At 48.4% G+C, this 21,921-nt stretch overlaps 1 protein-coding gene and 1 pseudogene across 1 annotated transcript; one reads left to right on the top strand and one right to left on the bottom strand.

Annotated features, from left to right (window-relative positions):
• Positions 1 to 373: 373 nt before the first annotated feature.
• On the top strand, positions 374 to 12,625 carry LOC141437186 (lysosomal aspartic protease-like). Its single transcript, XM_074100444.1, has 8 exons — positions 374 to 433; positions 2,781 to 3,057; positions 6,552 to 6,670; positions 7,690 to 7,799; positions 8,633 to 8,719; positions 9,170 to 9,332; positions 10,077 to 10,283; positions 11,087 to 12,625. Exons 1-8 carry the CDS (start codon positions 374 to 376, stop codon positions 11,246 to 11,248), a joined length of 1,185 nt encoding a protein of 394 aa, XP_073956545.1. The 3' UTR covers positions 11,249 to 12,625.
• A 391-nt stretch (positions 12,626 to 13,016) lies between these two features.
• LOC141437185 (uncharacterized) overlaps positions 13,017 to 21,921 on the bottom strand; it is an 84,127-nt pseudogene continuing 75,222 nt past the window's right edge.

Below are 21,921 nucleotides of genomic sequence, written 5' to 3'. Positions count from 1 at the left end.
CGCGCCGGTACGGATAATATGTATTTAGTTAACGCAGCACCAGGCAAAACCGTAACGTCAATGTCAGTTTAAGGACATGTTAATGTCATCGTCAGTTGCTATCAGTCGTCCCTTTGTGTGCAACATGATTGTCATTGTATTTTCAAAAACAGAAAAAGCAAATAAACGTTAAGAAACCGGCGATTTGATTCAATTATCTAATTACTTGCGTCGCGTGCGGACGAATGCGCCACGTATACCCGGTTATAAGGAAAATTACACTATCGGTGAGTTAAATCGCCGCCCGGTCTGCTGCGTCATCCAGAATCTATACAAAAAATTGATCGTTGATCGTTTTTATAATTTGTTGTTAGGTCGAGGCTGAGTCGTGACGATGGGCAAGCTCACAATAATTTTCCTGGCACTGCCGCGACCTGCGTGGCGGGATTCCAGCGTGAGTAGCTCCTTGTTTACCGAAGCGTCGCATGTTTTCAGGTGATATAATGACTTAGCAGTATTTGAAAGAAATTATATGCTACTACTACTGCTTCTCCAAACTGTTTTGTAATCAAAACTCTAAGGGACTAGATTTCTCATTAAGCGGTATATTTTTTGTCTGTTTAATAGATATGTATTTTCCGAATTTCCGAAACGATGGAGCACCCCCTGAAATATGTAAGAAACATATGTGATTTTAAAATTTGGAAAGCTTCTAGTCGAACTGAGGTGGGATACACAATGTAAGAAAAAATAAGCATAGATAATTAGTTTCAACTGAAAGATTCAGCATGAATAAAACTCTCACTAAAGCAAGCAAAGCATAACATATCAACTGCAATAGCTGGATTGCACAATTCAAATGCAAAAATTTCTGTATTGTAAATATGTTCTTAAATATTTGGTCGTTGTGCAGGGTGCTGCTGTACCCGCATGGACGCGTCGCCGTATTGCAAAACGTATACCTCTAAAATTAAGCCTTGATGCAAAAAACAAACACCGTTTTGAAAATGCATGTGATAAATTCATCTTACTATGTTATGTATTCTTTTAATGTACATCTGATTTATAGAAAAAGTTTTATTTAACTATGTATTTTGATAATTTGCGTTATAATAGTGCTTTATAGTATTGTGAAACGGCCTAACATATGCAATTTGCGCTCATTGACGGCGTTCGTAAAGATGTATTAAACTAAACAAAATGAATCAGTCACCCACCTATTTAAAAAAATATATCAATGGAAATTGGTTTGAAAACTATTTACTAATTTTATGGGGTTTAATCCAACCGACAACAGTAGGGTCGCGGCCGTCAGATTTTAATTTGAGGGACAATGGGTGCAAAAACCACCTCAGAAGAGTACACTTTCGAATAAAAATAAGAATTTTGAAAAATCGGTCCACAATTGACTGAGTAATCAGTGAACATACATAAAAAAAATATACAAACATTGGACCCATAGAACCTCCTCCTTTTTAGTCAGATAAAATGCGGAGCTCTCTCCCTACAATGGCAATAGCCGCACGCAAAATTCGCCCTAATAATGTATATTGTTTAACATTACATCAACAACATAAGGGGCTGTTTCACCATCCGTTGATTAGCGTTAACCAACGGTTAAATGTGATGCCGTCACCATCTATTCGAACAAAACAAATAGAGACGGCATCACACCTAACCGCCAGTTAACACTAATCAATGGATGTGAAACAGCCCTTTTTGTATAAAACTAACTGCTAAATTATATATTAGAGCCATTCCTTGATGCCATTTTCTACAATATCATTTAATGAATGCATTCATTGTTTGTTAGCTTAAACATATTTCAATTATTTAAAGTCACCTCACCGTGGTTTGAATTCACTATTATCACAATATTTTTAAACATTCAACTGCAATCAATAGTTAAACAAAACTGGTATTGCATGTTTACATACATGCTTATCAATCCGTGCGAGGTAAACAGCTCGCCTGATGGTGATAACCTCGCGCGCCGACGGTCGCCGCGGCGCGACGCTCCGCTATGAATGCCAGAGCTATCAGTCTAATTGTCTGATTGGCAAAAATGGCCAATGAACTGTAGATGACAATGCTTTTGATGCCTTGAGGTAGCTAGTGTTAGCAATGTTGTGTGTGAGAAAATGCTCTCCAATAGCAAAAAAATCATGAAATCAAAATGACTTTTTAAGTCTTGAAATCATTCTAGCTTAAATCTTTTTTTGCTGCTGCCTTCCAAATTATCTTGAATAAACTTTAGTTTATTGCTACCTATATTATTCTTTCTTGCATGTGTTCTGCATAATATGTGTTGCGTCAGCCCTCCTTCTCAGATAACACTGTTGTGCATATAATAAACATTTATATCTAATATACTTAGGTACTAATCAGTCTTTAATTGTATACATTGTTCCTGTTTGAGTTCATATTTTAAACAAAGAGAAAACGACACATGTCTGTATGTTTTTTATATTGTTGCTTTCAACAAATCCATTGCATACAATTATTTTTCATTTGAACTGCAGAGCAAAGCATCGGCATAAATTAGTTGTTGTTGTAGTACTGAAGGAATTCTGAAGAAAGTATTCAAAACAATTATTTCACTAATTATTTGCTTCTCTACTTTCTACCTGCTGCTTACGAATAAACTAATGTACTTTTGTGATTTATCAAGAAGTAAATATAAATTGACTGCAAATGGCATGCTCGAGAAGGATATAGTCACTACAAAACTCAGAAGTTTGTTACCATAGAATTTGAATAATTGTAAATTATCTTTAAAAAGAGTACTTTTAAAACTGTAGAAAAAAAACAATCATAACATAAATTTACATAGTAAACTCTTTTTATATCTCGGGTACTTGAATTGTCTTGGTCAGCTCGGTCGGCGCGAGTGTACCGAGAGGTACCGTGTCCGGCTGACGCTAGCGCGTGTGTGTGTGTGTGTGTGTGTGCAGGCCCAGTACTACGGGCCCATCTCCATCGGGTCGCCGCCGCAGTCGTTCCGCGTGGTGTTCGACACGGGCTCCTCCAACTTGTGGGTGCCCTCCAAGAAGTGCCACTACACCAACATCGCCTGCCGTGAGTACCCCGCGACCCGCGCCCCTCGCCCCGCGCCCCGCACCCCGCACCCAATAACCGCAACAGACCTTTTGACTTCACCAATCAATGAGGGCTATCGCGTATGAATTCGCCGCTAGAGGCGCTAGTGTTGCGTGAGGTCTCCGAAATGTCAAATCTCATAGTTTTTGGGTGAGCTACGCGGGTTTATTTATAATTAGAATAATTTTGAGAATATTTTGCATTACCTGAAATTAATTATGGCAATTATGCGTTACGGGGCATTGAATTTTGTGGTTTGAGACGGTTTTGTCTTTCGGAAACTTTTGCCCTCCCTCTTTTTTCCGAACAAAACGGGATAACGCAACACTGTGGTATGCTCGATATTTTTATGGTACGGTTTTAAGGTGTATTAAATATGATTTTAATCTAAACTTTGATTTCACGCCCGTAATAACAGACTTTGAAAGCCACACTTAAAACCCTCACACAACAGTGGCGCCATCTACAAAGACAAAAAACGATAGCCCTCATTGACATGCTTTTCATGAGCTCTCAAAACGCGATTCGATGCCCTCTATATATTTTGTATGGCAATACTGATATTTGTGACGTCACTTGTTAACTAAATTAACTGACTAACTTTTAACTATTTTCAAAATCTTTCACAGTTAATTGAAAGTTAAAATAGTTTTATATTTGAATTTTGCAATTGTTTACTAATTAATAGCCTTACAAACCTACATTATTATGTTTGAAAAGAGACTGTTCAAAATTTGATTTTGTCCCTGCACTTGTTTACGAGTGCCCGCGCGAGGGAAGTGAAATAAATACCTGTTCATCTGTATCGTAGACTTCCGAATGCATCTTTTAATAAAGTTACATTATTTCTAATACATATATCTGGTTAGACTGAGAGGTGCAGGAATTTTTAAACGATCATGGAAACGGTTAGACTCATTTTTATGTGTTGTAGAGTGGTCTGCTGATGTGAATAATTTTGGTCTGCCTGCTCTTAGTGGGTGCAACTTTGAGATATAGCGCATAAAAGAGGCTTTATTGTTGCGAAAAAAAAACGATAACAGAAATGGTTAGTTTTAGTACATATTCAAAGTATAGCGTCTCTCATGTGAAACGAATTGGTCTGCCTGCTCTAAGTGGTTGTATTTCGGAGCTATGATGCTCGCAAGATGCTTGATTGTAAAGAAAATTCAAGGTAATGGTAATCAATAAAATAAATCTCAGAGACCGTTAGTACTAGAAAGCTGTAATTTGTATAAATATACTTATCTATCACGCCAACAAAGTGATAAAATAAAAAAACATTTTTTTAGGGTATACCTCCCATAGACATAAAATGAGGTGTTTTTTGTTTTCTCAACTAACCCTGTATTGTGGGGTATCGTTGGATAGGTCTTTTAAAACCAATGGGGGGTTGCTAAGACGATTTTTCGATTCAGTGATCTGTTTGTGAAATATTCAACTTTAAAGTGAAAACTTTCATCATAATCGAGCGTCTCCCCCCTCTAAAATCTAAACCGTTGGGTGGAAAAATTTGGAAAAATTAAGGATGGTATAGTAAGTATATCAAATTTACAAGAAATATTATAACGACTAAGATTGTTTGAGAATTTGTAGTAGTTCAAGAGTTACTAGCAGCCTAAGGTATAAAACATACCTAAACTTGGAAGATTCCGTACACAATACGAAATCCGTAGAAAAATATTAAGTACTTGATTTTTTCCTAATGGCTACGAATCCTTTCTGGGCGTGTCCGATACGCTCTTGGCCGGTTTTTGTTAGTTCAACTTACTTGTATAAGAAGTCTTCTCTAAGAAGTTTGGCTAAGTGCCACTTGCAAGCGCATGAACGACACCGTCGGAGTTGAAGCGTCGTGAAATCAGGAATCGATTACGAAATCCCCATCTTTGTTACCAAAAGCTGATTACACTATAATTATAACTGATTGCCGCAGATAGTCGGGCTCTCAGATTATCGCGCTTGGTTACAACCACTTTAGAGCAGGCAGACCAATTCGTTTCACATGAGGAGACGCCATACTTTGAATATGTACTAAAACTAACCATTTCTGTTATCGTTTTTTTCGCAACAATAAAGCCTCTTTTATGCGCTATATCTCAAAGTTGCACCCACTGAGAGCAGGCAGACCAAAATTATTCACATCAGCAGACCACTCTACAAACACATAAAAATGAGTCTAACCGTTTCCGTGATCGTTTTAAAAATTCCTGCCACCTCTTAGACTAGGTGTAGTGTACATGTTTAGCGATACGGGATCGTTGCCCGGCGTTGCGGCTTTACGGCCGTAGATAAGCCTGGCTATGGTTAACTGCAATAAAATAAATACACATTTAACTGATTACGTAAATTAAAATATTTCATTAACGTCGCTACCGACCGTTTTATGGCCATCGATACAAAAAGCGTCTGCTATTTACTGACGCGCGCGCAGCTTCGGTAAAGTATGGCAATAAATTTACTTGCATTGTTTAAAACCTATTAATGTTACGAGTACAAGTAGGTAACTTCCTGCGTTACGTTCTAAATATTTGCTACAAGTATTCATTATGAGCAGTAAAATATATAAGGCTATAAAGCTGGGTTTCAGTGGGCACGCCAAGAGTGCGTCAAATAAACAGTGCAATACAATATTATTATTTTACTGTACAAAATTTTGAACGGTTGCATAGATTGTCCCCAAATCCTAAAACAAATCGGCTAAACGGTCCCCAGGCAGAATTCTCGAATAATTAACTTCCGGCCGTTCGCTTTAAGATCTTACCGAACTAATTTAGGATCTACATAGAATATGTCAAGAGCATAATAAAGTGTTTAAACAAACAAAGGTTGACCTTTTATCTATCTCATTGAATAAGTACAGAATGTTCCTCTATAAATATAGGAGTGGGGTTGGGAACTAGTTCTTGGTGCTAAATTTTCTGTTAGCTAAGTTCCTGAAATTGTATATAAGTAGCTAAGTAGTCGAATGACTTTATTCGCTTTAAGTATGCATTTCTTTTATTTTCCCAGTGTCAGGAAGTTCGTTTTATATAAATAGTGAGGCAGGAGCACGCTCACCGTCGCTGCGCTCGGTTAACGAATTATTAATGTTATGCATGCATGATGTTTGCCTATAATTGGATAGACACTGTTATTACATTATGCAATAAGATTATATTGTAAGTTTTATAGTGTTGTATCTGTTTGCAAACCAAGAAATAAATATGTGGTATGAGTGAAAGTTCAATTTGTTTTTGCTGTTGCCTACATAATATTAACTTTTTCATATAAAAAGTGTCAATTATATAGATTTGTAGTACCTACTTTTGACGTTTGCGGTAATAGAGCCAGATTAGACGGTCAGGTGTGGCAACGTTAGGTATAATAGATACATTTATTCGCAATCCGCAATAAAATAACAAAACATACACACTACACATAGACAATTTGAAGGTCAATCATTTTGTGCTTAAAGGGTGTGTTCTGTGTTGCAGTGCTGCACAACAAGTACGATAGCAGCAAGTCGTCCACGTACACGGCCAACGGCACGGAGTTCGCCATCCACTACGGCTCCGGCTCGCTGTCCGGGTTCCTCTCCACCGACACCGTCACCGTCAGTTTACTATACCTTTTCATCATCATCATCATCAACCGGGAAACGTCCACTGTTGAACAAAGGGCTCAGGATGACTTCGTCCACAGTCCCATTTCGTCACCTTCTTAAATCTTCCTCATTCTCATACAGTCTACTGTTCTGATTCGCCAACATTCCTACATCGTCACTTTCCTATCTTGTCCGCTTTCTTACGTGGGCCACAGTACCAATTGTAGGCTGACGACATGGCACTGTGGACGATTTAAGAAGGTAACGAAATAGGATTGTGGACGAAGTCATCCTGAGCCGAACAAAGGCCTCCCCCTTACAACTACAACCCACTTGCACCCACCGGCTGCCCGCAGCTCTCACGATGTCGTCAGTCCACGTCGTGGGAGGCCTGCCAACACGTCGTCTTCCGGTTCGTGGTTGTCTCTCGAAGACTTTTCTCCCCCAACTTGTTTTTGTTCTTCGAGCTACGTGGCCCGCACACGCTATATCTTTTGCATTACTCCTTTATTCATTAAAAGTTATAACTCCAAGTTTTTTTTAATATCACACGCCACTATTGGCGTATGTAAGCGATCAAGATACTTAGTGTCGGATTCCATGGTGGTTCATTTGGTAGGACACCATAAATCACAGGAGGTGCGGGTTCGAATCCCGTCAGAAGATCCTGATATTTTATCGTTTTTAAATAATCTCCCCTAAGAGTGACGGAAGAAAGGGGAGGCCTTTGCCCAACATTGGGACATATTGCAGGTTACATAAAAAAAAACTTAGATTTCGTCGAGCAAGTGTACTGCTAATAAAAAAATAATATATATATTTTTATTATATTAATCCGTTCGAGAAACATACTTGTATATTATTTTGGCAAAGGCAAATAAAAAATCACAGATATAATGACTATTGGAGAAGTTTTATCATGAGTGGTCCTATGACGTAGTGTAATTGAAGGGCCTATAAATAAAGGGAGTTCCTTTAGTTAGACTGACCGTATATAAGTTTGTGGACGTCGCGTTTGTGTTTGGTAGGTGGGCGGCGTGACGGTGCGCGCGCAGACGTTCGCGGAGGCGCTGGCGGAGCCCGGCCTGGCCTTCGTCGCCGCCAAGTTCGACGGCATCCTCGGGATGGCCTTCAGCAGGTCAGTGACCCATCCCCCCCCCCCTCCGCTAAACTGACTGGCTGGGGTGGTGGCGGCTGTCATCTCTATCTATCTACGGTCAACTAAACAAGTGATCTGGGTCATTATTCGAGCATTCCATCCGCCTCATTTTCGTGGTCACATTTTTTTTAAAGGGCTGTAGAATTTGATGACATTTTCGATTATAAATGCTTGAATAATGAGTCCGTCTATACATTTTTAAACAACTTCCTTTTAAGTGAATTTGTCGCTCAAGTCGAACATTGTTTTATGACATGCAAACGGCCTTAGAGCGGTAGACCACATGTTTAGCTGATGGTGCTTTACTGGTCATAAGATTAGTCAGAGATTACCTTCTGTTGTTTTGATAATGATAGGAAGCGGCCACAAGAAGCGCGCGTTGTGTTGTGTACAGACCGGTCGGTCGTCGGCCTTCGTCACTGACTGAATGGGAGCTGTCCTGTTCCGTCCGAACACGACTGCTACCGTGCGGTTGGTCTCGACTGCTCTAAGTCAGTCAGTGTATGGAGGCAATTAACACGTGTGTGCTGCCAGTTAACTGATCCACGGTTAGCATGCCGGCCGAGCATGAAGGCAAAGTACCTTAATATTTGAGGTACAGTCGAACAAATTGAATCTTGACCCAAGGTGGAACTCTTGTGTTGCTAATGTCATGTTGATATCTCGTACTTTTGTCTGGGAAATCATAGTGAAATTGATTATTAAAAGGTTCCACATGAGCCATAATAGAATATTTTCCCGGGTTGTTGGCTTAGCTAAGTGTTAATAATGTACTAGGTAATATAATGTATATATGTATGTGTTTGCGGCAGCATCTCCGTGGAGCACGTGCCGCCGGTGTTCGACAACATGGTGGCGCAGCAGCAGGTGGCGCCGGTCTTCTCCTTCTACCTCAACAGGTAACAGTAACAAACAGCCCTCACCTATAAACCGTTATTTGTTATGTATCACACAACTCAATCGATTAAACTGTTCCTTTATTTCAAAGCATCTTTAATTGCTAAGACATATATATTTTTTAATTTTAATTTCATTTAGAGCATGTTTTCCCAAGTTTTATTTCGCCGAGCCACCCCGAATTAAAAATAATATTTTAATGTCGCCCTTAAGTTAAGTTCGGAACAGTTAGTTTATCTACGCTACCTATTACGACCCCCTGACATTTCTCTACGCCCCCCTTGGGGGGCGTGCCCCCTCGGTTGGGAAATCCTGATTTAACAACTAAAATAATGCGTTTTTTATTAGAGTTATATCTTGAAATAATTGTGAACTACTTATCCAGTTAACTTTGTAAATGTCTGAGTGTATTTTGGTCGAGAATGTAACATAGCAGCGCTGCGTGTGCGCAGGGACCCGGCGGCGGCGGTGGGCGGCGAGATGATCCTGGGCGGGTCGGACCCGGCGCACTACCGCGGGAACTTCACGTACGTGCCCGTGGACCGCGCCGCCTACTGGCAGTTCCGCGTCGGCGGCATCTCCGTCGCCGGCGCCGACCACGCCTTCTGCGCTAACGTGAGTGCTCCGCTACTACTTCTAGAACCCTCGAGCTAACGCCATCTAGTAAGCACATATAGAAACTCCAACCGTGTTCTACATCGCGCTATCAAAGTTTCACAACCCGGACGCGTATAGACAACTACCGACGCTCGTCCTTCGGACTTCGGTCCCTCCCCCCCCCTGTCTGCAGAGAGATCTCTCTATTGGAGCGTCTCCCCACATTACTAAAATTATACTTGCAAAAGTTCACGATATTTTTCGCCTGTCAAGAAACCTTCGTTACATCCGACGATCGACATCAATTTGTATAAACCCGAACTAAGCAAAGCTTCTACTATGGTGTACTAGATAATAGATGAACATGGTTATATATAAATATACATACATATATATAGCCATGGTTATGTATACACAAATAATCGTATTTGACTGGGGATCAAACCCCGGGCATCAAGCTTCGTAGTCAAACCTGACTAACCGGTACTAGGCTAGACCCGGTCGTCAGTGTTTGACACAGTGGACACATATTTAGAGTCATTTCATACAATCGCTACTTGCTGCAGTTTGCAATCTGCAGTTGCCTTTGGAATTTTTAAGAATGATTTCAAAGGGGATGCATAATTCACAAGACCTTTTGCTGACGTGTTCAATTACCACTAGAGCTAGAGCTGTGCTGAACGACGATAGGCAAATCGAAGCGTTTCTATTGGTTCATGACACATTGGTGATAAAGGTTTGTTGTGTCGGTGTGTGCGTCAGGGGTGCGAGGCCATCGCGGACACGGGCACGTCGCTGATCGGCGGGCCGCTGGCCGAGGTGCAGGCGCTGAACAAGGCGCTGGGCGCGACGCCGCTCGCCTTCGGCCAGTACTCCATCGACTGCTCGCTCATCCCGCGCCTGCCGCGCGTCACCTTCACCATCGCCGGGGTCGACTTCCCGCTCGACGGGGCCGACTACGTGCTGCGCGTGAGTACACACACACACACACACACACACACACACACACACACACGGCACGCGTTACTTTCTTGTTGACTTAACATCATAAGTCATAAAAAATTCATTGCACTATTTTTTTCTCGCATTACATTTATGCTGACGTGACACACTATTTCCATTTTGGCGCCAAATCGTAAAACAAATGACAAATGAATGAAATACATACTTACTAAAAAATATTGGCAAACTTCAATTTTCAAAATTTAAACTTATTATTATTATTGTATTGTTTACAAGTAACCAAACTTGTTGTTCCAGCTTGTTGGATTGTAATTTGTTCCATTTCTCAAACAAATTCTATAATAAAGATCCGTCATATGGCCATTTGCAAAAAAAAATTAATGTAACGAAATTATAATTGTTTTCAAAGATATAGTAAACTCGATCGCGGGCGTCCGATACGTGCTCGGGTTCAAGCTTGACAGTTCCATACAAACTACTTCTATGTAAACTGTAGTAGTGTCTCAAAACCTACGTGACGACTTCATTGTCCGTGACCCATTCATCCAGTGATTCATCATTATCAATATTCACCCATTTAGTTTAATTTACTTACTACAGAGGCCATATTCTCTAACGCACTCGAAACAACAATCGCTTTGACCATTTCTTTCTGGCAAACGCGGACGAGTAGAAAGAGACGGTAAATGCGATCGCGAGCGCCTAGCGCCTCCCTAAACGCTTGGATTGTGTTGTGTTACTGTACACTGCATGTCGGGTGATGGTTGGAGCGTTGGCGTTTGTCATTGACCGCACTAACTACCTGGCAGGTGTCGCAGATGGGCAAGACAGTCTGCCTGTCGGGCTTCATGGGGCTGGACGTGCCGCCGCCCGCCGGCCCGCTCTGGATCCTCGGCGACGTGTTCATCGGCCGCTACTACACCGAGTTCGACGTCGCCAACAAGCGCCTCGGGTTCGCGCCCGCCGTCTAAACCGCCGCCCCCCGCTGCCTCCTGCCCCCTGCCTACTCCCCATGTCCTTGCCTATCTGAGGCTTCGCGCTGCGATTAAACGCAAACGGTTGTACCGCGCCATCTCCTTCTCAAGTCATACCCAGAAGAGGGACGGCGCGCTAAACCGCTCGCGTTTGATCGCAGTCCGTGCTGAGACACGGAATGCTTGTTGCAACTGAACCTTTCACAAACACCGCCACGTTTTTAAATGTAAAGTAACTTATAGGGTGCTAGGATACGTTTTTTTTTTAATGTAGAGTGGAATTGAAAACAACAATTCTTTATTTTGTGCTGTGCTCAGACCAAAGACAACATAAACAGATGATAAAATTAACAACAGAAAACATCAGTTTGAACTTTGATTTGCTAACTTATCACGGTTACAGCGAGACCAAGGAGTTGGAAGTAAAGTAGTAAAGGCTGGCTGAATTGTTAACAAGTTGAATTATTATTTCGCGGGAGACGGCAGCTTTCTAAACTTAGTAAATTTTTATCATTCTTATATTCTTGTCTCCGGCCTGAAGTAGATGATCAAGTTCAGTTCAGTTAACTAAAGCGGCAATTACACTGAATTGTTCGCCGCATGCTGCATGCGGCGACCGCAAAAGTGTAAAGAATACGGTAGTCGGCCGCATTCGGTGAGCGACAGCTGCCACCGCCTTAATATGGCCGCCGCAGTAGACGGACAGACTAACGTAAAGACGACGCATTAGGTGAACGACGCAGTGTAATTGCCGCTTAATTAGGCATCTCACTTGATAAGGTATATGGTATTTGCATGTCGTAATGGAAGAAAGTTGTGTATTTGAAAGCCAGGTCTGTTATACGGAAGGTTTCTAATTGTGAAAAGCTAGCGCTGCGGCACGCCGAGACGCCTGCACTGTGCTCTCGTTAGGACGCTGCTAGCAATGTCTTGGACAACATGTACGCTTCGGCTTAGATTCCATAATAGTAGGAAAGCAATTTTTTTTAGTGAGAAGACTGTTCAGAGCTTTCTCATGACGTAGCAGGAATAAAAATGTTTAGTCAATGGCAGTTAGCGACTGAACTTAATTAATTATGTATTGTGAATCTGTTGTAGCTCTATGTTTATCAATAAATACATATAAACACGGAATTTGCTAGGCTAGGAAAGGATAGGGTTTGCTTTTATAGATTTAGAATACGTCTGAGCAATTTTATTCAATTTGTTCTCTGTGACAGTTATATGGATATTAAATTATATATAACATAATTGTTTTTGCCGTAACGATATAACTCGAGCTGGCCATGACACCCAGTATCTCACAAATCAGTAGGTAGATTCCTTTTTTATTTTTTAATACATCTACGAAATAAATATTTTGATTATGTTAAATCGATCTTTTATTTATTAAAATCGTTATAAACTACACCACAAAACCATGATCATGTATCGTCGCTGTCGCTGTCGCTACGGCGCGGCGGCGGCCCGGCCTCCGCGGCCAACTTATCTAGTAATGTCTACGAGGTATCTACAGCGAGCGATATCCGCGTGTCAGTAAATAAAATAGTTAATTTCACTCCAATTCATTATGTACATATTATTTACAGTATGTATATCGCGCGCGGCGCCGGAGTCCCGCACTATCCAATAGTAATACTCCATCGAACTAAAATATATTTATTATTAAATTAACGATCAATCAAAACCATCGCCAGCGAGCTCGCCGACAGTTAAATAACGAATTCATCTAGTACACATGATCACTTCACACGGGCGTCGGTCTTACTCATTCATTAAATAATTGCTTACGTAGAAATACATTGTCTATGATAAACAGTGCGGTGCGCGGCGGGCGGCGCCGGGCCGCTACGCGAGCCCCAGCTTGTGCTTCTTGCGCGCCTTTTTGACGTAGGCCTCCACCAGCGCCTGGATCTTGGACGGGTTGATCTCGCCGCTCTTGTTGTGGCAGATCTGCAAACATTTTACCACATTCAGATTGCCCGAATATAAATTAAAAATGTGTCGCTAAGCGCAAAACTCGCGAACGGCTGGACCGATTTCGCTAATTCCTTTTTTGTTGTGTACCACATATCGATGCGCGCTACACTCTTAACCAGTGGCAGCGTGTTTTCGCTTTGTAGCGAACACTGCCTGTGAGCAGAGAACCCGATCGTCTGTTGGGTGCTCGGCACTGAGCGTGTCAATTAACTATCCCTAAATAATCTCAACTAAAAAAGATTTATTTTCACCGTAAGTTACCTACAAGGCAGAGATAGGAAATATAGTTAGTCTCGCCGTCAAAATATAGGTAGTGCCACTGATGATGTCCTCTATGTCGTGTCCGACAAAGGCGAACCTTTAGGCTTGTTTATTATGTGCCCGAATATGGCTGGCAAAGCCAAACTTAGTCTTAAAAGTGCCACTAGAGTTGAAGTCACGCACACAAGAACATGTCGTGTGATGATGGCAGGATTTAGACATTTACAGCCTTATTCATAAAAAATCCTTAATTGAGGTTTGATCGGTCTGTTACTTAGCAGACTGATTAAGCTTGTTAGACGGTGTCAAGAAGTATGATTCATAAACGCTTGCTAGCAGTCTGCTAGTTGTTGAGCCGCTGATAGACTGATTAGACTCGTTATGTTGGCCACCTTGACAAATCAAAGACAAAAATGGCCTAATCGATAAAAAAAAAAAAAGTTGACAGCAGTGACAGCAAATTAGCAGGAAAAAAAATAAAAAGCGAGAAGTTTGTTTTCCCGCCATTTCCGATCCGCATGTTTATGTTGTGCAAAAAGCCATAATTGTGTTAATCATCCTATTTTTTTTTCATACTTATTGTTAATTTATTGCTGCTAATTTAGAGGATTTTTAAATACAAATTCCTGAAAATATTTTTTCCTGGTTTTTTTTTTAACTTCTTCTTCTTCACTAAAATATCTTCGGTATGGTTTTTTGCTCTTGTCAAAGTCAGCTGTTCAAACTTGTGGCGGCCATTTTGTGACTTAGCAGGGAGATAAAGGAGGGTCTACGGTCCGCTAACTTTAGCAGAGCCTTGATCGACTGATTAGCGCTAACAGACGTTTATGAATCATGTTTTTTAGCATCGGGCCTTCAAGGAGCCTTCAAGGAGGCTCTAACTTTTTATGAATAAGGCTGTAAGTCATTCATTCCCCTTTGTGTGTAAATGATTCGTTCAAGTGTCGTGGCACTACCTATATGTAAGTGAGCGGCGGGGCCTGGTGGTCTGGTGTAGGTACCTTGGGCACGGCGCGCCTTAGGATGTCCTTGTAGTCCTCTTTGGAGACTCGTTTCCTGGTGTAGTGGGGCTTGAGCACCAGCTTGACCTCCTCCACAACGCGCTCCTGCCGGTTCAGCTTCTTCAGGAACTGCCACAGACCACACGACACACGACACGTTACAAAAACGTTCCAAGTATCAAACATTCATTCTTTTATCTTCAAAAACCTTAAATACTGTCGGTATTTTAATTTTAGGACATTGAATATTAGGCTGAATAATAAATGGATCTAACAATATTATGGTTTAGCATTTTAGTAATTAAAATTTTAGACTAAATAATTTTAGACCAAAAGTGTTATAGATAGATAGGAAAAAAATATATGCAAAAAAAGGAATTATGTCATACATCATCGACATCATCGTCTTAGCAACCCCTCCAATTGTTTTAAAATACCTATCCAACGATACCCCGCACTATAGGGTCGGTCGAGAAAAAAAATCCCCCCCACTTTACGTCTATGGGAAGTAACCCTAAAAATTTTTTTTGTTTAATTTATACCACTTTTGGCGTGATTGATATGTAAGGTTTCTGAGCTTAGCTGCGGACGGACAGACATGGCAGTCCTAGTTGACTATGGAACCCTAATTATAGGTCTTGACTGGACAATCTAGATTGTTATGTTGTTTAGGTAAAATAGGTCTAGGTTATGTTGATACTGCGTCAGGGGTGAAGGCCCAAACATAACAGATATAGGAGCTCCGCCCAGTGGAACTCTTGACTTTCTCACGTTATATCGTATATAACTATAACGTAGGATTATCCAAAAACATTGCGTAAAAATTATTAAGTAAAATTAGGATATATCTCAAATATTGCAAGCTTCGTGCGCGTATGTGTGTATGTGTAATGCGGGTGTAGCATGACCGACCTTGCTCTTGACTTGCATCTCGACGGCGGAGCTCGGCAGTTCGTCCAGGATCTTGAGGCTGTCGTCGTCCAGGCGCACGCCCACTTGCGTCTTGCCTGTCACATACAACACGACGCCATCAACATACGAGCCGATATGCGGGAACAAACAGAACATAGTCAAGGAGGGACGGTCACCTTTCTTCCGGTTGAACTTGACGGGCACCTTGGCGGCGGCGTGCGGCTTGGTGCGGCGGCGCGGCTTGGCGGCGAACAGCGAGTCGAAGGCGTCGCGCTTCTGCGCGTGCGCCGGCGGCGAGAACAGGTCGCCGAAGTCGCTGGAGCCCGGCGAGTAGGGCGAGTCGCCGCCGTCGTCGCGCCGCGGCAGCGGCAGCAGCGCGATCTTGGTGGCCTGCATCGGCTTGATCGGGTTGGACTTGATCGGGCTCGGCTTGGCCAGGAACAGCTTGGGCTGCGCGCGCGGCGCCTCGGGCAGCGAGACGCGCGGCGCGGGGGCGGGCGCGGGGGCGCGGCGGCGGGCGCGGGCGCGGGCGTGGCGGGCGGCGCGGGCGCGGCGGGCGGCGGCGGCGGGTCGGGCGCCTCGTCGCGCGTGGACTGCAGCAGCGCCATGACCTTCTCGATGGGCTCGAGCGGGCGGCGCGCCAGCACGTCGTCGGCCGACATGTTGGTGCGCTGCGCCGCCTCCAGCGTCATGCTGGGCGGCTCGGGCGAGGCGGCGCGCGCCGCGGACGACGGCGACAGGGACGGCGAGCGCGTCGGCTCGAACGGGTCGTACGCGTCGGGCGAGTCGGGCGCGGGCGGCGTGGCCGGCCCCCCCGGCCCGGCCCGGCGCCGCCTCCGAGGGCTCCTCCTCGCGCAGCGGGTTGGGCGCGCGCGGCGCCGCGCCGGGCTTGGCCGGCAGCGCGAACTTGACGGGCGCGGGCGCGGCGGCGGCGGCCGGCTCGGGCGGCGTCTTGGGCCCGACGGCGAAGGCGGGCGCCGGGTCGGGCGCGGGCGGCGCGGGCGCGGCCGGCTCGCCGTGGTCGCTGTCGCTGAGCACGATCACGTTCTTGGGCGAGGGCGTCAGCTCGCGGAAGGGCGAGCGCTCCAGGTCGATGATGGCGACCGGCTTGGCGGCGGCGTCTGTGGGCGCGGGCGCGGCGCGGCGGCGGCGGCGGCCCTTGTCGCGGCGCGCGTGCTTGCGGCGCTCGGGCGGCGCGGCGGCCCGCTGCTGCTCCGCGAAGCTGACGCTGACGAGGATGTTGTCTCCGGAGGTGAACACCTCCTTGCTGGGCGCCGCCTGGTCCTTGCCGCGCTTGTGGCGCGGGCGGCGCGGGGAGGGGCGCGCGCGGGCGGCGGCGGCGTGCGGCGGCGTGCGCGGCGACAGCAGCCGCGAGTCCACGGACAGCGGCGACCAGGCGCGGGGGGGGGCCGCGGGCGCGGGCGCGGGCGACGCGGACGGCGAGCGGCTGGGGCTGCGCCGCTTGCGCTTGCGCTTGGGCGTCTTGCGGCGGTCGGCGCGGCGGCGCGGGCGGGGGGCGGGGGCGGGGGCGGGCGCGGCGCCGGCGGGCGGCGAGGAGCGGGCGCGCTTCTTCTTCTTGGCGGGCTTGGCGGGCTTGGGGCTGCGCGCGGCGCTGCGGCGGCGCTTGCGGCGCGGGGAGGGCTCGCGGCGGCGGCGGCGCGGGGAGGCGGAGGGGCGGCGCTTGCGGCGGCGCGGCGGGGAGGCGCGCGGGGAGGGCGTGCGCTCGCGGGGGAGGGCGGCGGCGAGCGCGGGCGCGCGGCGCAGGCGGGGGACACGTCGCGGCCGAACGGGTCCTTGTACTTGCGCTTCTCGGTGACGACGCTGCGCACGTCGTAGCGCTCCAGGTCCTTGCGCTTGTCGCGGCGGCGCGGGGAGCGGGGGAGCGCGGGGAGCGGGGCGAGGCGGGCGAGGCGGACGCGGAGCGGCGGCGGCGCTCCTTGTCGCGGTAGGCGCGCTCGCGGCCCTGCTTGCTGAGCTTGCGGAAGGCCGGAGCGTCCTTCTTGGTCTTGTCGCGCTTGGCGGGCTTCTTGCGGCGGCGCTCGTCGGCGCGCGGCGGCGAGTCGCTGAACACGCCGCGCGCCTCGTCCTCCGACACGGGCTCCGTGCCCAGCGGCGCGGGCGGCGAGGCGCGGGGCGAGGCGCGGGGCGAGGCGCGGGGCGACGGCGGCGGCGACTCCCGCGCGTGGTGCTCGTCCAGGCAGGGCGTGTACGAGCGCTCGTCCTCGGTCTCGCTGATGGACTCGGTCATCTTCTCGGTCGCGGCGCCCCCGCCCCCTCCTCCCCCCGGCCGCCGCCGCCAGCTCGGGCTCGGGCTCCGACTCGTCGTACTGCGGGGACTCGCTGCCCGGAGACGCGGTCAGTCCGTTCAGCTTCTCCGTCTCCTCCGGTGCTTTGCCGTCAGGCTCGTCATCGCCGGGTTCGTCGTCACCGGGTTCGTCGTCGCCGGATTCGTCATCACCGGGTCGGTCGTCGTCGGGCGCGTCTTCTTCCGGCTCGTCATCGTCCGGGGGCTCGTCGCCGGCGGGGGCGGCGGCGGGGGCGGGGCTGCCGGCCGGGCTGGTCCCGCGCGGCGAGGCGGGCGCGGCGTCCTGGGCGGCTCGTCGTCGTACTCGTCGTCCGAGATCTGTTTGTCGTCGTGTACCGCCGGCTCGTTGTCGTCAACCTTTTCCTTGTGCCGCTCGCCCTCCCCGGCCGCCGGCTCGTCCTCGGTCTGCTCGTCGCCGCTCAGGTCCCGCTCGTCGGCCGCGGACGCGGGGGCGGGGACGGCGGCGCCGTCCGTGGGCTCCGCGGCGGGCGCGCGGGTGCGGGCGCGGGCTCCGGCTCCGGCTCCGGTGCCAGGTCTTCTTCGTCGTACAGGCTGACGCGCTTGATGAGCGAAGAGGTCTGCAGTTTGATCTTGATGGGGTCCCGCGTGTTGGAAGTGATCGGGCAGCGCTTGGAGACCTTCTCCTTATAGTCGGCGTCGCGCTTGGTGGGCGCGGGCGGGGCGGGGGCGGGGCGGGGGCGGGGGCCGGGTCGTCGTCCTGCTGCACGAGGTCCATGAGCGGGGGTGCGCGGGGCGCGGGGCGGCGCGCGGCGGGCGGCTGCAGCGAGCCCGCGCTGGCGATGTGCACGCTGGTGGCCGAGTAGATGGAGAAGTTGGGGCAGTCGCCGTCGTCGTCGTCGTCGCTGGGCGGCGGGGACGGGCCGCGCCGGTGCGCGTGCGCCGCCAGCACCGAGCGCACGGCCGAGTCCAGCAGCTGCTGCGGGACGGGGGCGCGCGGCGGGGACTCCAGCACCGGCGGCCGCGGCGGGGACGGCAGCGGGGCGAAGGCCGGCGCGGGCGCGGGGGGCGGTGCGGGCGCGGGGGCTGCGCGGGCGCGGGGGCGGCGCGGGCGCGGGCGGCGACTCGTCGCTATCCTCGTCGTCGAGCGTGGGCTCAGTAGGGTCGTACTTGTCGGTGTCGATGACCAGACTGGAATCGCTTCGCTCGTCCTCCGACTTGTCCTCGGGCCTATCGAAGCGGAAGACGGGCGGCTCGGGCAGCGGGCCGTAGGCGGGCGCGGCGTGGGCGGGGCGGGGGCGGGCGGCGCCACGCGCATGTCGAGCGGGTGCGGCGGGCGCGGCGGCGGGCGGCGCGGCTCGGGGCGGCGCGCGCGCGGCGGCGCGGCCCCCCAGCGTACGCGCCGGGCGGCGGGTGGCGGCGCGGGCCCCAGTCGTCGTCGCGCCGCTCCCCTCGGGCGGGGGCGGGCGCGTGCGGCGGCGGTGCGCGCGCGCCGTACTCGTAGCCGCGGCCGAAGTTGTTGGCGCTCTGGTCGCGGTGGTAGTTGCCCTGGTAGCCGCCGCCCCAGCCGGCGCGCTGTCCGGGGTAAGCGGGCGCGGCGCGCGCGCGGCCGGCCCCCCGCGCACGTCGAGCCGCGCGCCGCGCAGGCGCACGTCGACGGCGCCGTCACCGCGCACGGCCAGCTGGGCGCCGCGCGCGTGCAGCAGCGTCTGGCTCTCCAGGATGTCGGACAGCAGGTCGGGCGCGGCGCGCGGGGGCGACGGCACCGATATCATTTTTCTCCTCGCCTAAAAAAATTTAAGCAACATGAACATCACAATCCGTATCGGTAAATCGAGTGGCGCGGGTTCCCCGTCCGCCGGCCGAGAGGCGGCTGCCGCTCGTCGCCCGCGCGGCCCGGGCAGCCGTGACCCGGGGTCACCTACAGCTACAGAGTTGAATAGTATTGCAGACCTGATTGGTTACTTTCATGACTTAAAATTGTATAATATCTAAGGGAGTTTATATGACTTGTAGGTCGAGCAAAAGTTCACGAAAAGTTCATGTTTTCAATGACGGAGCTAAAATATTATCTACGCGACGTAAAAACAGCGAATGCGACCGGGCAGCGGGCAGCCCCTTATTACAATTTATCGTTCTAACATTGGAAGTAGAAAGCACCTGTCTGAAAGCGCTGATGACGCTGGGCGAGGGTCTGGCGGCGACGGCGGGCCCGGCGCGGCCCGGCTCGGGGCCCGCCTCGTCGTCCTCGAAGTAGTCCAGCTCGTGCGGCGAGCCGAACAGCCGCAGCGGCGCGATGCCGGCGCGCGCGCGCGACGCCGCCAGCTGGGCGGGGGCGGCGCGGGGGGCGGCGGGGCGGGCGCCGCCTTCAGCGCGGCCAGCTGCGCGCGCACGCCGGCGCGCACCGCCGTGCGCCGCGCCGCAGTGCGCACGCGACGCCGACGGATCTGACGCAACAACCGACCTCAATTTTACGCCCATTCCAAGGACCTATACTTTTTTTAACCTCTTCACCACAATACGAAAGAAGTAACGTTCTCTGTACGCCACAAAAAAACCGGCGACAGATGAACTTAATTTTTAATTCTATTTCCGAAGGATTAACTTAGATAGATGACCAGGGAGCGTAACTTCGGTGCCGATGACAGACGTATGACGTCAAGCTAAATACAGTGTGTTCTTATCCAGACCTCTTTAGTTTACTGATATAATCAATGTCAGATAGAACGCAGTCAAGTTTCATGGATGGTTTTGGCACTTGGAATTGCCAGAAGTTTTAAGCAGTGAGAAATACTTTTAAAATCATTGCCATCAAACAAAATTGATTTACATGAAGAAAGGTTTTGATCTTCAACTTTTGCTTTGCTCCATGTGCGGTTATGAGGATTATGACCAGTACAACACCAATTTGTAACTGGCGGGAGATTCGAGAGTTATATTGCCCTGAGTGTACACGTGAAATTTGTTTAAGTAAATAAAAACAAATATTTTTTTGTTACAATTAGATTACCCAGTAAAATATTTTATTCACATGGTATTTTAAATTTACATCACCACTAAATTAAAGAGTCATTAGCATCATTGCAGTGTTGTAATTTTGTTTTAAGAACATCCTATATCTGACTTCACGTCGCCCGCACCAAAGTTACGCTCCCTGTAGATGACCGTGGCGTGTGAGGCATTCCATTGGCTGTCACGACTGGACCACAGGGGCGGTGAAAAGGTTAAAAGCCGACAACAGATCAATGGATCGACTTGTTGATTGATACTCATGTGGTGTTGATAATTTTCATCAAATGACTCACGTGCTCGTTTTCCTCTCTCAATAAAAAACCTCTAAGTATGTAACAAATTTGTACAAAGCCTGTTTCAAATTAAAAAAAAAAGCTAATCACTTACAGTACCTAGGTCTGCATACACAAGGCTACACAAATCTCAAGCATCTGAAGATTTTTATGTCGTGTATTGGCAACGCGTTTAGGGACCAAATTACGTCACATATTTTGAAAGGCGGAAGGGCTTGTGTTGTGTGCAACAATAAAAGAATTGCGATTTTCACACAAGTAAATGCGACAGTGGGCGAGTCTAAAAGTGATCTAAATTGGGAAAGACGTAATTAATTAGGTACGAACCTCTATAAGCTTGTATTGCGATTGCGGCAGTGACTTGCGAACTAAATTATCGCGCGGTATCGAACATTTGAGTTGCCTTGTACAGTCAGATGTTTAAATGCCAGATTTTCAGATTCCACAGAACGATGATCGCACGATGCCAGATATCAGGTTCGTAGAATGCCAGATTCACTCNGGTTCAAACGCCCGGATCGCAACTCTGAGTTTTTCGAATTCATGTGCGAAATTACATTTGAAATTTACCACGAGCCTTACGGTGAAAGAAAACATCGTGAGGAAACCTGCACAACCTGCGAAGCAGTTCAATGGTGTGTGTGAAGTTCCAATCCCACTGGGCCCGCGTGGGAACTACGGCCGAAGCCCTCTCATTCTGAGAGGAGCCTGTGCCCAGCTGTGGACGTATATAGGCTGGGATGATGATGATGACTCATCTAGATTATACCAATAAGTAGAAGTCTGCCTTATTTCCGTCAATATGATACGAACATTGATACGTTATACACCCATTAAAAGAGGTGGATATGTTATTAGCGCATTATAACCTAGCAACAAAATGTTGGAAAACCCCCGACTTGTCACTTCAAAGCTCAATATCTCAAAAATGGCTGAACCGATTTTGAT

This window comes from Choristoneura fumiferana, chromosome 17 (assembly GCF_025370935.1).
Source record: "Choristoneura fumiferana chromosome 17, NRCan_CFum_1, whole genome shotgun sequence".
In the NCBI taxonomy this organism is placed as follows: Eukaryota; Metazoa; Arthropoda; class Insecta; order Lepidoptera; family Tortricidae; genus Choristoneura; species Choristoneura fumiferana.
This window is presented reverse-complemented; position numbering and strand designations above follow the sequence as displayed.